The 15,356-nt window shown below is 37.3% G+C and overlaps 1 protein-coding gene across 2 annotated transcripts in view; it reads right to left on the bottom strand.

Moving 5' to 3' along the window:
• LOC139139835 (fatty acyl-CoA reductase 1-like) overlaps positions 1-15,263 on the bottom strand; it is a 39,913-nt gene extending 24,650 nt beyond the window's left edge. The window contains exons 1-3 of one of the 2 annotated variants that reach the window (XM_070708783.1): positions 15,107-15,263; positions 5,686-6,011; positions 190-365 (exon numbers count right to left, since the gene is read on the bottom strand). In XM_070708783.1, the coding sequence (XP_070564884.1) occupies positions 190-365; positions 5,686-5,877 (368 nt within the window). In that variant the 5' untranslated portion in view covers positions 5,878-6,011; positions 15,107-15,263. The remainder of the gene's footprint in view (positions 1-189; positions 366-5,685; positions 6,012-15,106) is intronic. The other variant, XM_070708775.1, reaches the window with a different exon arrangement.
• Between the last annotated feature and the right edge of the window lie 93 nt (positions 15,264-15,356).

Below are 15,356 nucleotides of genomic sequence, written 5' to 3' on the forward strand. Positions count from 1 at the left end.
CAAAATAATTGAAAACATGCAAGGTTTTTGCAAAGTGTGTGTTTGTCAAGGTGTTTAAAAACCCCCCTGACAAATATCCCACCCCTTTGAGTACAATGGTCTAGTCCTACATCCACTGGGAAAGAGTAGGAATACCTTGTGTTGGATTGGGTGTGTAGTGTGTAATTAGGGGGGTGCATAGCAACTTACTTCATCTTTTCATCAAATTTGATGGTGGCAGCCACGTGGAACACGATGGCCACTTCTCTTTTGAGCATTTCTCTGTCTTCATCGCTGAGTGCTAGCCCCGACTCCAGCATATCACTCTTCACGGCTACAATCCGTTTCATGCCCTCCGGGTTCTCTTCTTTCACTTTGTCGAATAACTGATGGTGGAAATAAATATACAGAAGTGGATTTTGTTAAACTTGTCATTATATTATATGTGGCATTTGTATGTATCTGATCATTTCAATCTGATAAGGGTGGTTGTATAACTGTTTGCTTGTAAAGTGGCAGCAACACAAAAATGAATTTTCAGTCCATAAAAGTTATTGCTGACAGCTGCTGGTGCAATTGCAGCCAATAATTTTGCTACCCCAGGCGGGCAAATTCATATACCGTGCTCACCTGTGCCGATGGTACTCAGGTACAGGAAAATAATACTCTATTGAAACTGGGCATTGAACTCGTTTATTTTACAATACAATACTTGCAAACCGCAGATTAATCAAAATGTGACTGCCGATGGTGTTAGGCAAAAGCACCCAGCACCCACTTATAGTCAAACTATGTTTTTCCATGTTAACACAGAATTGCGGAATTATGGCAACTTTTCCAAATTTTTAGACCAAAATGATCGCTCATTTATCAGAGTGGAGATCTTGAGTGGACAAAAACATCACACTGTTCTTTATTTCTAGTTGGCATGTGAGATTATCAGCCAGATATATTTTACAACTGTAGAACTTATGCTGGGTGGGTCTCTCAGACGATAATTATTTGATGTATATATTCACCAACACACTGACACAGACATTTGGTTCACAATTAATGGCAAAGTATGATCGTCAAATATGACCTTAGCCGACATAAAAATATGTTATGATGGTATGAATGTATAATTGGAGAGCTCATTAGCCAGATATTACTCAAACTTTCGACTCAAATAGGACTATGTGTCTTTATCTATAACAGCTGGAACACAAATCTGCTACATATAAATGATACATCCAAACAGACAAATACAACGATGTGTACTTTTCTGTAGAACCATTCAACCTATGTCAACGCTGATAATTTTCAAAACCATTTTGAGAATTTTCCCCTGAAAGTAAACTCTACCTCATGTATAATTAATCTCCTTTCTACCAAAATGTATTTGGTTGAGTATCTCTTTTCTGTCAGCGATATCTCTGCATATATTAAAAATTTAATTTCACAGCCTATACTGTAACAATAGAGAATAGTGAGTGTAATTTTGATATTTCAAAACTCAATACATCCATATACTGGTACTATGGTAGACCATTGATACAGGCATTGAGCACAGAGTAAAATCATAAAAACCTTGTGGGAGATCATTTGGACTGAGTGAAATATCTATTGAATTCATCCAAGCATTTGTATGGTATGATTGTTAACGGTCTCCTTTTCAGAGATAGATGATTGATAATCATGATCACAATATTCTACAAATGTTATGAGAATCATCAACTGGCTGGTGGCGCACTGCCGGACAATCAGACATCATTTATCATATCCCGATAATTACATTAAAATTGATCCCCCTGACTGCCCCCTGACGTTTGATTGAAATTCATGAAATTATACGGCTGAGGGCTGTCAGCTTTGTCTATGGAAGCAATTTATCAAAGTTTGAGTGCTACCAATTTGCAATAAATCTTTAGCTGCTGTGTTCAACTGGTTTTGTCTATTCATCTACTGAAATAGATGAACAGTCCATTTTTCTCAAAGCTTGTCATCAGCATTTATACACTGATAATTAACACACTAAATATGTAAAAACTAATTAAGATTTTTTAAGGGTATTAAGTATATTGATTCCCTAAGGAATCTCCAAAGTCCACGTTCTGGAATATTGAGAATTGAAATTGTCCCTGCAGTAACACAGCCTGCAGCTGCTGTGTAGAATTTAAAATATTGGTGAAATTCCTCTGAGCCATGGCTTAGGGCAGTAAATCCTGATTTTTATTTTTCATTGTGACAGAGAATGATTTCAAGTTGATGTGAGGAAATACTGACCAAGAATTAAAAACTCTGTACCTAGTAGCGATCACCTTTGATGGTCATCACAACATGCACCCCCACTGAAGAAAAGAAAGAGGTCATCAATATTTTCAGCTAGTGGTCTTGTAGGGTGAACTTTTTGTTTAAAACAACTGATATTTGTTTGTGAAAGAGTTGTGAAAAGGGATATCAATGAGGTGTGATGTACGGGACGGATGTGAGTTAACAAAATATTATAATCATGATAATGCAATTACGATCTTTTTCAACTGACATGACAACATATGTAGGCTATGACGGCCTGACTGAAGAGCGGGCATTGCACCATGTTTAAAACAATAGACACACTGTCTTAGGGGAGAACCATTTGATTTCTGGGGGGGGGGGGTATGGGGGAAGAGGGTATGGGAGCAAATTTTTTTTTCCTGTCCGAGTGACAGCAATTTTTTTTTCTACTGTCAGACCTGCATCAAATTTTTTTTTTCAAATGGAGTAGCAGTGCAAATTTTTTTTTTCTTGGTCATCAAGTTTGTAATTCGTTGTATATAAGGGAACCGTCATTATTTACGGCCTGAAACTCCGAAATTTCGAGTGACCCCCCCCCCCCCCACTTCGCCAACCATGATGAATTTGAGTAACCTCCCTCTCTAACTCTGAAATTTTGACTGATCCCCCCATTAAGAAAAGTTAAATACCAATGCATGTTATTGTAAAATTTACAAAATACAGAACAGTAAAGACCTTTCAAATCCTGATGTACCCTGCTAGACTATCATCAGTTACCTCATGATGGTTCAAAAAAGGTGAACCCATCAAATGAAACTCAGAGTCACAATAAAATAAAGATATAAAAGATCATGCAGTATCTAACCATATAATATGTTGTTTAATTAGGATGGATATTATGACAGGGTTTTCACTAGCATATCTGACCGGCAAATTTTGAAAGTACAGGGGGAGAACATGAGAGAGGCTTAGGGGAAAGTGTCACAGGGGCTTTCCCCTATCTTGCATGGAAATTTTTAAGATATTGATGTGTGCAATGGTGCAGTCTGGTGCAATCTGAGAGGTGTTTGTTTTTTTATTTTTTTACCAAGTGAAACTGTTAGAATACCCCAAGGGGGAGAGCACGAGAGGGGGGTTCCCCCTCTCGTATTGGAAATTTTGAGAAATTGATGTGTTTAATGGTGCAATCTGAGAGGAGTTTCAGTTTATTTTGCACTCGGTAAAACTGTTTGAAAATGACATTGAACACTGATATTTTTTACATTTTTTGCATGATCAGTTTTTGAGTCACAATATTCAACAACCAAACAATGACAATAAATTTGTGAAAAACAGTTCTGTTTGCCAGAGACTGAAGACAAATGAATATACAGGAACGGAAAATCTGTGACCTTCTTGTGTCATTTCTCCAGCTGCCAGCTTCTAATGAAAGCCTGAATATGGTATGTTTGCGATCCGGTGTTTGTGGTCAGAAAAACAAGGCTCAAACATTGTATTTCATTATATTTGTTGTTCCTCAATTTTTCATTGTCAAGGTACATCTTTCTAACAAATTTATATTGAGAAAATAATATATTGGTTTTAACACTAGTTTATTGACTCCTGTGTTGTGTTTTTAAATTTTCACAATTTACAGAAGTCAAATAGTCCCCCTTAGATAGTGCCTATGCCATTGAGATATTGCAACAGAAATCATGAAATAGGATTTCTTGGGTCAGAAAAGGGAAGGAAAACATTGAGTGTACTGAGGTGTAAAGTAGACCTATGTAGTGCATGCTTATATCATAAGTGCAGGGAAAAGAAACATAAGAATTGCTTGTGGTAACACATTTGCGCCGCCTATGGCGGCGCGCCGGCAAAGAATACATGAGAATAGGGTTTCCAAATTTTGCTTATTTCTGGTGCATTGTGACAATTTTTTTTTCTCTTCTGTCTGTTATGACAATTTTTTTTTTCTCAGGCCATGACAGGATCAATTTTTTTTTTCTTCTCTCTCACCTGGTGACAAATTTTTTTTTCCAAAAATCCTCCATATCCCCCCCCAGAAATCAAATGGTTCTCCCCTTAATAGTTTAAAGTACACGATCTACTGATCACTGTACTTTGAGACCACTCTTTTTATCTTTTTAGTGATAAAGGTTTACATACTTTGAGAGAGATACACTGTCTATACGGGTATATATATATGTTTGTGAAAGGGTTGAGTAAGAGATATCTGTTGTTGCTGCATGAGAAGGAAAAGCCATTTTGAGATCATTTTCAAAAAAACACCGATAGAAACACAGATCTCGCTAACGTGCCTCAGGGACAGATATTCAGACTCTCAAACTTTACAATACTTTTTTGGCCAACCACTTCTTGGGTAGAGGGATATGTTTAAAGTTTCCTTACGGAAAGACTGAGCAAAGTTTAAGTCTCTCAAGTTTGGGGCGTGTACTTTTTCTATTTGACATTTATATCAATGTCAATCATATTGTAAATTCATCTAACTATACATTAATTGTGAATTTCAAAAGTTTTGTATTAGAAGGTTGACATTATATTGACAGTTCTTCCAAGGATGAAAAGACATTTATTCTTACGAGTGGCTGTTCTGTTATATACTGAATGATGAGAATTTGGCAAATAGGGAAGTTGTACACTGCGTTTATCTGAAAGTAGCTTTTCATTTGATAACATTGGAATACAAAAACCCTATGGTGGCGATAGGAAGTATCAGGCATGTACAATATATATCATATGTCAACATCATTTTTTGGGGTCAGAGTTTGGGAAGCCAGGTAACACTGAATGTAACTGTGATTCTGTGCCATACCTAGTCCTGGTTATCATGACTGACTTACAGTCTTGCACAAAATAAAATATGTCAACACGGCAAATAGTAAACAATCTATAACCAGATTGACGACTGCACCAAGAAGTTGAAAAAAAAAATCTTGCATTTTCAAGCATCAAGCCTTTGACGTTTTACATAACTCTTATTTGGTTTTAATATGCAAATAAGTAGGCGGAGCACCGATTTACTGATTGACAGATGACTCAACATGTCATTGCCAGCAGCTACATGTGGAAACCTGTCGTGTGAAAATTAGTGAGTAAACCCAGACAGAAAAATCATGAACTAATCTGAGACTCTAAATCAATAAAGTGAGGATGTTCACATTTTCCCAATATATAGAAGGAATTAAGTCATCAACAGGCAGCAAGAAAGGAGGATGATTACAGAAACGGTGCATTTCGTTTCACCTTCAGTAGTCCAGTCTAGAAATCTCTTTTTGTTACTCATATTGAACACAGAGAGACAGGCGAAAAGACACTTATTTATTTTATTGAACAAGGTATATCATTATCAATAGTAACAGCTAATCCCCTTCAACAAAGATGTATTGAGATATTATTCTCGTACCTATGTACAGGTAACTGCAAGAATAAGATTGGATTGACACTTACCGCTGTGTTGATCATATCACTGACTCTCTGTTCTGGTGGGTTGCCAGCCTTAGGCCTGACCATCACGTATATCTTATTGAAGTTTGGGCAGCATCTTACTATCTTCTCCACCAGGACTTTCCCAAGAAACCCTGTTGCTCCAGTGATCAGAATGCTCTTGCCGGCATAGAATTCTGGGATACTAGGAGCCATAGTGCGTTATACAGATGGTGTTGTATAATACGTAAGAGATATTTTTTGAGATGATTATTTTCTGTGCTGTTTTTTTTCCTTTTTTCTGTTTTTTTGAACTTCACAGGTGAGCCTACTTTTCCAGTATCAAATACCTGTCAAAGGAAATAGGAATATTGCATGAAATGTAGTAATGTAGTAATTGTGAGAATTTCAAATCAACGTGGATATATTTTGATGCACAAATGTGCATAATTTGCATAAATTTGCATAATTCACATGTAGGAAAGTATACAGTGCAGAATCTGAAGTAATCTATACTCTCCATTTATGGTGACTATTTGTTTCCAAATTTCCAAATTTGCATACTGACGCAGTACTCCTTCACAAACTTAGAAACCTGTCTAAACCAGTGATCTCCCCAGGATTTTCTGATAGATGGCGGCTAATTTGCATAACAATAAATGTAATTGTTATGGTAATGAGTTTCTATTGTTTACCAAAAATTATAGAGTGGCGGCCACCACTCTATAATAGCTCTGGGGAACCCAGTCCCATTCCAATAGAACTCTATGTTAGAAGGACCTCTATAAACCAGACACCTCTCCAAACCGAACAATTTTCTCAGTCCTTGAATGGTTCAGTTTAGACAGGTTTTACTGTATATTATTCTCCGAACGTCAGGTGGGGGAGTGTCAAGTAGACATCTACTTCGATGAGTAAGATTAAGTTCTGCAGGTAAAACATGTACCCCAGAAAGAGATAAAACTAATACAATTCATAAAATTCCTTTCTGATCATTTGTGTATGTCTGTACAAAGAGCATACATGTACATCTACATGTATATCCTGGACTACTGTAATTGCTTTTACCAGCCCTTGCAATGATAGAACTCATGGTACGAGGTAGGATTGAAAAAGTTAATTATTTATTTTATCCATAAATTTGACACTTTTAGCATCAACAGGACTTACAATTCCTACTAAGATATCATTTTAAAATGTTGTGATTGTAAATTCTCTACATTACCATACAACTACTACATACCCTGGTACATCTCAATATTACCACAGTGGTTATGAAGCCCCACTGCTAACTCTGTTATGTTCTGTTGGGCCACACTCCCAAAGACAACACACAAAATGGAGTGGTAGGGTTATGAATTGCAGCATAGCCCAATCATTGACATCAAAATCAGTAACTTTGAAACCTCAAAAAACGTTCATGTATATGTACAATTTGTGAAAAAGATTACACTGCCATTCTCCCAGCACTTATTTTGACTTCCAAAAGATTTATGTGAGCTCCATAGAATTCAACATGGAAAACATGGTGATCAGCATGCTGTTTGCTGGGATACCAGATCAGACAATTTTAATCATTAATGACAAAAATTGCTGAGTCAGCATTTTGTTGAGTCAACGGAAGAAAAATTGGTTCATTTCAATTGTTGGAAGAAAATTATCTACAGAGTTCACCATGGGGTCATTGGATGTATGAATTAATTATTTATCACTTCAATGGATTAACACTATATGGAAATCCAAGCAAACGGAAATATCCGATAGCAGCTGATTGCACCAAGCAATGTTCAAAATCATGGAATCACAGACAGCTTGACATTCACAATAAACATAGTCCATCAATAAAATAATTTTTTCTGAGGCACATAGTTCACAATTTACAAGCCTAGGATTACTGAAATTTATGCTCAATGTCTTTTGAACCTCCAATTTAAACACACCATCTTGCCCGAGTTCTTCACATTATTCACATCAATTAATAGTCTGAATTTCAACTTTTTGAAATAATAATATCAAAATTGCTCTCACCCGGTGCAAACTTGGAAATGTCGCAAGGAAAAAATCTGCTGTTCAAGAAAATTCCACTTGGAAAAAAAAAAGATTAACTCTTTAAGTGCTGTAATTTTTTTCCCGCCAAAATTTTAGTGCAAGTTTACCAATTTTTAAATTTATTCTGTAATTCTTTTGATAATTTGGACTAAATAGATATCATATTTCGTTGGCTAACATTTTGTATCAAAATTTTGTCAAAAATCTGAAAAAAATTGACTGGGGTAGGTTTTATAAAGGTGACAAAAATTAACTTTAGGGCTCAAAGGGTTAACTTCCTTATTTTCTCCAGGTATTTGAAAAAGCATCATGCATGTTACTTACAAATAATGTCCAAGGAAGAAAAATACCACATTATATGAACAAGATATAATTGCATAGGGCTGACCCAAAATTTTAGAATTTTGAGTTTAAGGAATGAAGCGACTGCAAAGTATATTACCAGAAGGTCATTAGAGTAGGGTACATGTACATGTACAATGTCATTTATGTGACCTACATTACATATCAGCTAAGTAACGTCGAAAAATTCATGACTCATTCCCTGGGCCAAATTAAAAACTATTCAATTTGATTCACAAGAGTTCAGAAAAACACTATCGACAGTGGGACTTCAGACTTTAGTATGGAGTACTTGTGCATTCACACGTACTATGTACCCAGTCCCTTGCTGTATGCCCTCACATGTAATGGTATCACCCACTCAAGAATAGTAACTTGGACATTTGCCAAGAAAAAGTTTGTTGAACTCTTGGGCTCTGCCTGACCGCAGACAACCTATTTTCCCGCCTGATACATGTATTTGTGTTGTTCAGTAATCATAAACGACAATTTCAGAATTGAACAGTAACTGAAAAAAGGCATTTTATGATAAGACAAGGGGAATAAATAAATTATCAAATTAAATTTGGAGCTCAGGGGGGAAGAAATAATCATTTCCATGCCATTCTTTGCAGACTGAAGTATTTAAATGTTTGATCTATGAATGTTGACTCAAGTACTTCTGTATGCACAGTACTACAGATAAAATACTCAAATATTGTGATGTCACATGAGACAAATTACATCACTTAACATATCAATATTTTCCATCACCGTAGCAGCCTGAGTGCAAAGTTCTGGTGTACCTTGACTAGGGATGTTTTTGTTGGTAGGATGAAACAAACAACTTCCATACGGAACAAACTCTGGTAACAATTACTTCAAAAAATAATAGGTTCATCTGTATCAAATGTGCGAAAAATAACTGACAACAAAAAATGCATATTAGGAGCAGGCGAGTGTACTAAAATATTATTGGGAGCAAGCGAGTGTAATACTGTTTGAATTAGATTTGATATAGCATTGCAGTCTGGTTCATTGAGAAGCTGTGGAAACTTGTAGGTAAAACATGAGAGATTCTCCACATAGAACAGCAGCATGAGCCGATAACAAAACCATTCCAACATCGATGGATCTGAGACATCCTGTATGAAATGACTGTTCACAAGCCTCATGGTTTCTATATAAATATGCTTCTGGACACACATACCTACTCTCTTTCCTACTATTATTATCATATTAACTGTGTCATGTGCCATAAACTCAATCGTCATGAGTATAAAATGTTAACGTTGGGTATGTGTAGACAAACGTGGTGGGAACATTATGTCTTCCCATTTCAACTTTAAAGAGGTAGATTATTACTGGGTTTCATATGAAAAAGGTGCCAATATTTACAAACAGGGGTTTCATTAAGAGCCGGCAGCCGGCGAAATTGACCGGTTACTCTCACGATTTCGGAAAATTTGAACTCTTTCATAGCTAAAATATGTTTTACCTTCTGAAATGATACGGAAGTTTCACAAGCTGTGTAATCAAACTTTTCAACGGCTTTTATGTGAAACAAAATTTAGAAGGCGAGCGACTATACGATCGCTTTGTACTACTGCATGCAGCACGTGTTGAGTATACTGCCTCAATAAAAATCGGAATTGCAACGGACGATTCTATTGGCTACCTGAATTGCTGATTCCTATGTGGTGACCTTTTTATACGGCAATGAAAACGTGCATACTGTCGGCCGTCGTTAGCTCAACTCAAAATGGTCGATGAACAAATGAAGACGGAAGCGATCGCAAGGTCAAGCTTCGCTATACGATCTTCGATTTTGAAGTGGACCAAGAAACAAAAGAAGGATAATTACGTGGATTTAAACTGTTTTCGAAGGCAATGACCTGATTTTTTTCTCAAGAAAAAACTTCCCGATTACAGTTCGAATTTAGTAAGCCGAGTGCGTTGCACTGCGGTAGGCGTAAATGTGAAGGTATATAACCAGCTGGAGGTATGATATGTACTGCTTTTCGGTCTATCGACGCCAATAAGAACGTCGCCTAGAGTGGTTTACAATACGATCAGACCTCTAAATTCACTTCAAAATGATCGTCAGGTTAAATCCAAATGTGAGCTTCTGAACGTACAAATTTTCATATCCTATATCAAGGTTTTACTTTGCATACCCATATAGTCAAATAACCTTGAGGGTCTTTGATTCTATTTGCGAAATATGGTAATGATTGTCAGTTTTTATCATTGTTGTTATATAAATTATCCTTTTTACCTCCCCACTAGTGGTCTTACAGTCCTTCATCAACAGATTTCCATACCAAACATCAGGGTTCTTAATTTTAAGCATAACAATATACATTAATGAAAAGTTTCTCATTTACTGTGCTTAAAATATGAGTGTTTCATCAAGGATGGCATCAACAAGGGGGATTTTCCCCCTTTACCAGAAAATTTCGGGGGCATTTCATCAGTTCATGTGTTCTACTTGTACCTCTAAGGTGTGACTGGCACCATTTCATGGGGGGGGGGGGGGGGGGGGGGGGGGGGGGGAGTGGTCCCCCTTGACAAATTGGGGGTGCCAACATTTCAACAGAGGAGGAATCCCCTATCCCCCTGTCTAGATGTAACACTGTATAATATCATCTACATATCAAATTTATATCATTAATAATAGTGAATTATTATAGTTTACCTCCTAAAAGCATAGAGGCTCTAAAGACTTCAGTTTTCTTTGTTCAAAATATCGTCAACATTACCACATTTTATCATTTTTAATTATGAATTATCATATTTAGGCCTAATCTCCAGGAAATGGCTTTTATGATATGAACACAAATTGCCCTGGAACACTGCTGACAATTCTCCTGAAAATACTAGAAATTCAAGTGACTGTGAGCTGTAAAAGTGAATTTTATCTCATTTTTCAGGGTTTCCGGCCTTCGGCTGGAGGGGGAACACCCCCTCCCGGACCCTCCCCCGACGATGACCGCTTTGTGGTCATGGCAGCTGCAAGTCGCCTACTTTTCCATTCTGGCCCCCTACTTCAAAACTTAATGAAACCCTGTATAATGGAGCATTATTTTGTAGATTTTATCCTTTGTCTATGCATGATAACTTTTGGTCACAGGTTTTTAGATGTTCTGCAGAAAATTGAAGAAGAAAGCTTTCTTTATAATTATTTGGTGCACTTGATGTCGACACATCAGCATTAATCCAGGACACCTTCTCAGTTACAATGTACATTTCACTAATACAGCGCCCAAGAGGGAGCGTAGGGCACACAATTCTATCATAAAACAGGCAAGTCCTAGGCTATACTACCATATGAGAAAGTGTCGTTTCTCTTTGGCCTTGTGTACCCGCAATAATACATGTGTAATTAACACTGCAGACACAATTAACTGTCTGTGACCTTAAAAAGAAGTAGTTTTGGAATGCTTCACACCATAGTTATTTTTCCAATATGAATATTCAGGCCATCTTTAGTTTTTTCATGATTTCTATAAAAAGACAACAACCGACTCAAATTAGATATTCAAATTTGCCAAATGTTCAGACTTTACGAGTTATGTAATGAAATCCACATTTCATGCACAGTATTTGCCTTTCAAATAGCTACCTGTAAGATCATACCAGCAGAGTTTTGGAAGTACTGGCAGTCTAGATTTCGTCTGACCAGTAAGTTTCAGTTTGGGCAATACCCTCAAAAGTGTGGGTTCACAGTAGCTGGAAGGCAAAGTCTACATGTATATTCTAGACATTTGAAGAAAGGGCTCTGAAATTCTATCCTAGCCAGACCACACAGAACATTTCACTTTTCTTCATTGAACATGATGAATATACCCAATATAACAAAACCCAGGTCTGGGCACCTTCATGTAAATTCAAATCAATCCCTAATCTAAAACAACAATTATTACATTAATCAGCACATATATACGTGTATACATTTTGTTCAGTATCTGGGCCTCACTTCAAACTCAAATAGTAGTTTTGAGTGTGAACCAGCTTGGAACAAAGGGACACATCAAGGCTAAAATTATGCAAATTTATGGCATAAATAAGCTGATAAGGGGGAGTATAATAATATGTAGATAATTTATTTACATGTAGAAGTTATTTTCCTTTGTATGATATCTCAGAGGCTAAAGAATGTGAAAATTGAAAGTTGTTCCTTTGCCCTTGATAGAACAATACCCATGATGCCTTCTTGTTGCAGTGACCAGTACCATTGAACTGCTCGGCACTCTAGATAGCAGATTTTCCCCTCAATGTCAGTGCAGCTTTTACAGAGACTAAAATGGGGACTCAATATGGATATTGCTGCACAATATGTCAGAGAAAATTCTAAATATACAGCGAGGTAGTATCCTCTGACAACATGTCAATCCATTCAAGTGGACCAAAGATACACGTATTATTATCAGCAGACAGACTGATAACTTGTCAAGTCTGTATGATCAAAATCATATCAGAGGTCGTCTGTTGCGATTTTTCTCTTTGACAATACGAGACAAAGGTTACGTTATATTTTACAAGGCAAACTACACCTATTGTTCACCGGTTTTGTACATTGCTCCACGACCTGATCATTGTGGGATTCCATTGTTGGATAGATGCAAATCTTGTGGAGTCCTAGTATCCATCTGATTACAAATACCATACAAAAGATTTGAAGGGTAGGTATTTTTGACTGCCCTTGCTACAGGCCTTGCCTCTGTACAGCACAGCCACAGAGAGGAAGTGAAATCAATTCATGGAAATGGATATACAACCATTATCTGATCTGTAATGAGATTTATTATCATTTCATTTCACTTCCATTTCTTAGTGTAGAGGTCTACTGATCCTATTGCAGATAATGGGACTGTACCAACAGGTGGTGAGACGGTTGAAGACTCTTGGTGTGGGATAAATATTGAACAGTTGTGAATGATTAAAACTTGCAGGAACATTTACAAAAGCTATATTGCTATTGTATGTAGCATTGGTCAAACTGCATCAATGAGAATGAAGGCTATAACATAGTTAACACAAATTTTACCCCTAGATGGGTACTAATACCTTATGGGCACATATTCATGAGACTCTTGGATGCTGTTTTTTGATATGTTAGTAAATAATACAGTAATTCAAATATACCTGAGTGTTTGTTATTCATTCTGCCTCCCATACACTGAATTTTGTGAGGTAAAGTTCATCAAGGTCAGAGGGATTTCTAGTCAATTTCACAACGTAATACCTTGAGGGCATAACTGACAATAGTTCCCTTGTCAAAGCTGTTTTGAGAATTTAGTGACAACAGAAATGATAGAGGGATGTTCTGGTAATGTTGCTGATATTATATGCTCAACACAATGCCTGCATGTGCCCTTACCAGTGTAAGGATACTTAGTAGTGGACCGTACATGTGCCCCAAAGAGACATTTTCTGCCCAACATTACGACAAGGGTTTGGCAGGAAGCGCCTGGTGAGTGCATGTCCAATGGGTGACATACGTCCTAGCACCACCCCTCCTTGCTATGATGCATTCATGGCGTTGGGAGGTTTATAACAAAGACAGACTTCAAACAAATTGCAATGTAAATAGGAATATTGACGTTTAGTCCTACTTGAAGATATCATAATCCACTATCTACATAATACTGTACAGCTATATTCTTTTAGACTTCCCTGGCAATAAAACCGTGGGAAGGAAACTGATATTGTGGTAAGCTGCCATGCCACTTTGAATTATTGGAATTTCAATGAATCCTTTGATTGCACACCTTCTGATTGTTACAATTAAATTCAGTAATTAGAGTTTTTCCACTTTTTGTTTCCTGAATTCAAACTGTCAAATGAAACGGCCTTTGCAAATTAAGTAACAACTGCTTTACAATATTTATGCTTCTTACAAATTCTATAGCAACAGAATAGCACCATTTAGGTAAAGCCAGTTTGTTTTGTCATTGCAAACAACACTGAAAGACTGTTTCCTTTTTTAGAAATGCAAGTTAATAGAAGTACATGCGTCTGAACAATTTTGCAATGGACAAGGCAATATTCATTTAGTAGCATTGAAAAGGTGTGAATAATTTTTCCCCCTACTGCACCAAAATGCTCTATCATATTGACGGTTTGATGACTATATTTGACTATCAAAAATTTACTTTTAGTTCAACTATGATTCTCACAAACAACTGTGCCACATGCATGGCACACAGATCCATGACTCTTCACCACGAGAGCAAATGGAAAGCTGTGTGTCATGGCCCTTGTGCATATAACTCATTTCGACGCAAAATTCAAGCAACTGCCCAGGTGCCTTGTCTGTAAGTCTCTGCTCTCAACAACAAGCAGACATAATAACAGGACCGGTGCTTGTACTCAACTTCATGGAGCATTGAAAGTAGGAACTACTGATTTATGTTGCTGCTGTTCTGAAGCTCATAAGTTCCCCGACGATTCTGTGTGATGGGCTTTCCAAAACTCACAAAAATCGTCGGAGACAGTTGTGCGCTCAACTACAACTATGATTGAAAAGTGGAGCAAGAGACATGGAGCTAGAAACGTCTATTTCTAGCTCCATGATTGAACTATGTTCGTGTACATCCAGAGCTCTTTTGAACCGTCTTTGACGCTTTAAAATGCAAGCCGGTAGAATGACCTGTCAATGGGCGTAAATGAGTGTTCCGTTGTCAGTAATGCAAACGTAATCACGCATCAGTAACATGATCATGCTGTGACCGTTTCAGATGAACTGCATACATTTTTTCCGCACTGTGACATCTTGATCAGACGGCACACGCCCACCACTTATTTACGTTATTAGTCAGAGCTGCAGTGAAAAGCGAGGTGAAATTTTTATAGCTACACAAAACCTATTTACAGGTTGCCCCAACTTTCGATACTAAAGGTAAACAATTTTGACTTTCCGGGGAGAAAACCGCAAAACGTTTGTGTGGGAGCTACGAGTGCAAAGGTCACACGAAATTGTACGCATGTAACCGGCGTTTCATCACTCGACACTACAACGTGTTTTTGCAGTCTGCATTGTTTCTTCATCTCTGAAAATTTGTGTACTTACCGTACGTGTCAAAGAGAGCCTATATTCGAAATTTCGATGATAATATCCACGCAATTTTCAAAAAATCAGCTGGGAACACTCATGGAAAAGTCTGATCACCTGCGAGTCGGTTGTCAAGAAACCGTGAAAGGATTCAGGGCGCTCCTCAAGGTCATGTGATAAGAGAAGAGAAACCTCATTGGCTGTCGACATCGGCCCATAGATCGCGGAGATCTCGTTTTTGATTTCACAACAAAACGAGAATTGACGA

The sequence above is a fragment of the Ptychodera flava genome, chromosome 1, assembly GCF_041260155.1.
Source record: "Ptychodera flava strain L36383 chromosome 1, AS_Pfla_20210202, whole genome shotgun sequence".
Classification (NCBI taxonomy): domain Eukaryota; kingdom Metazoa; phylum Hemichordata; class Enteropneusta; family Ptychoderidae; genus Ptychodera; species Ptychodera flava.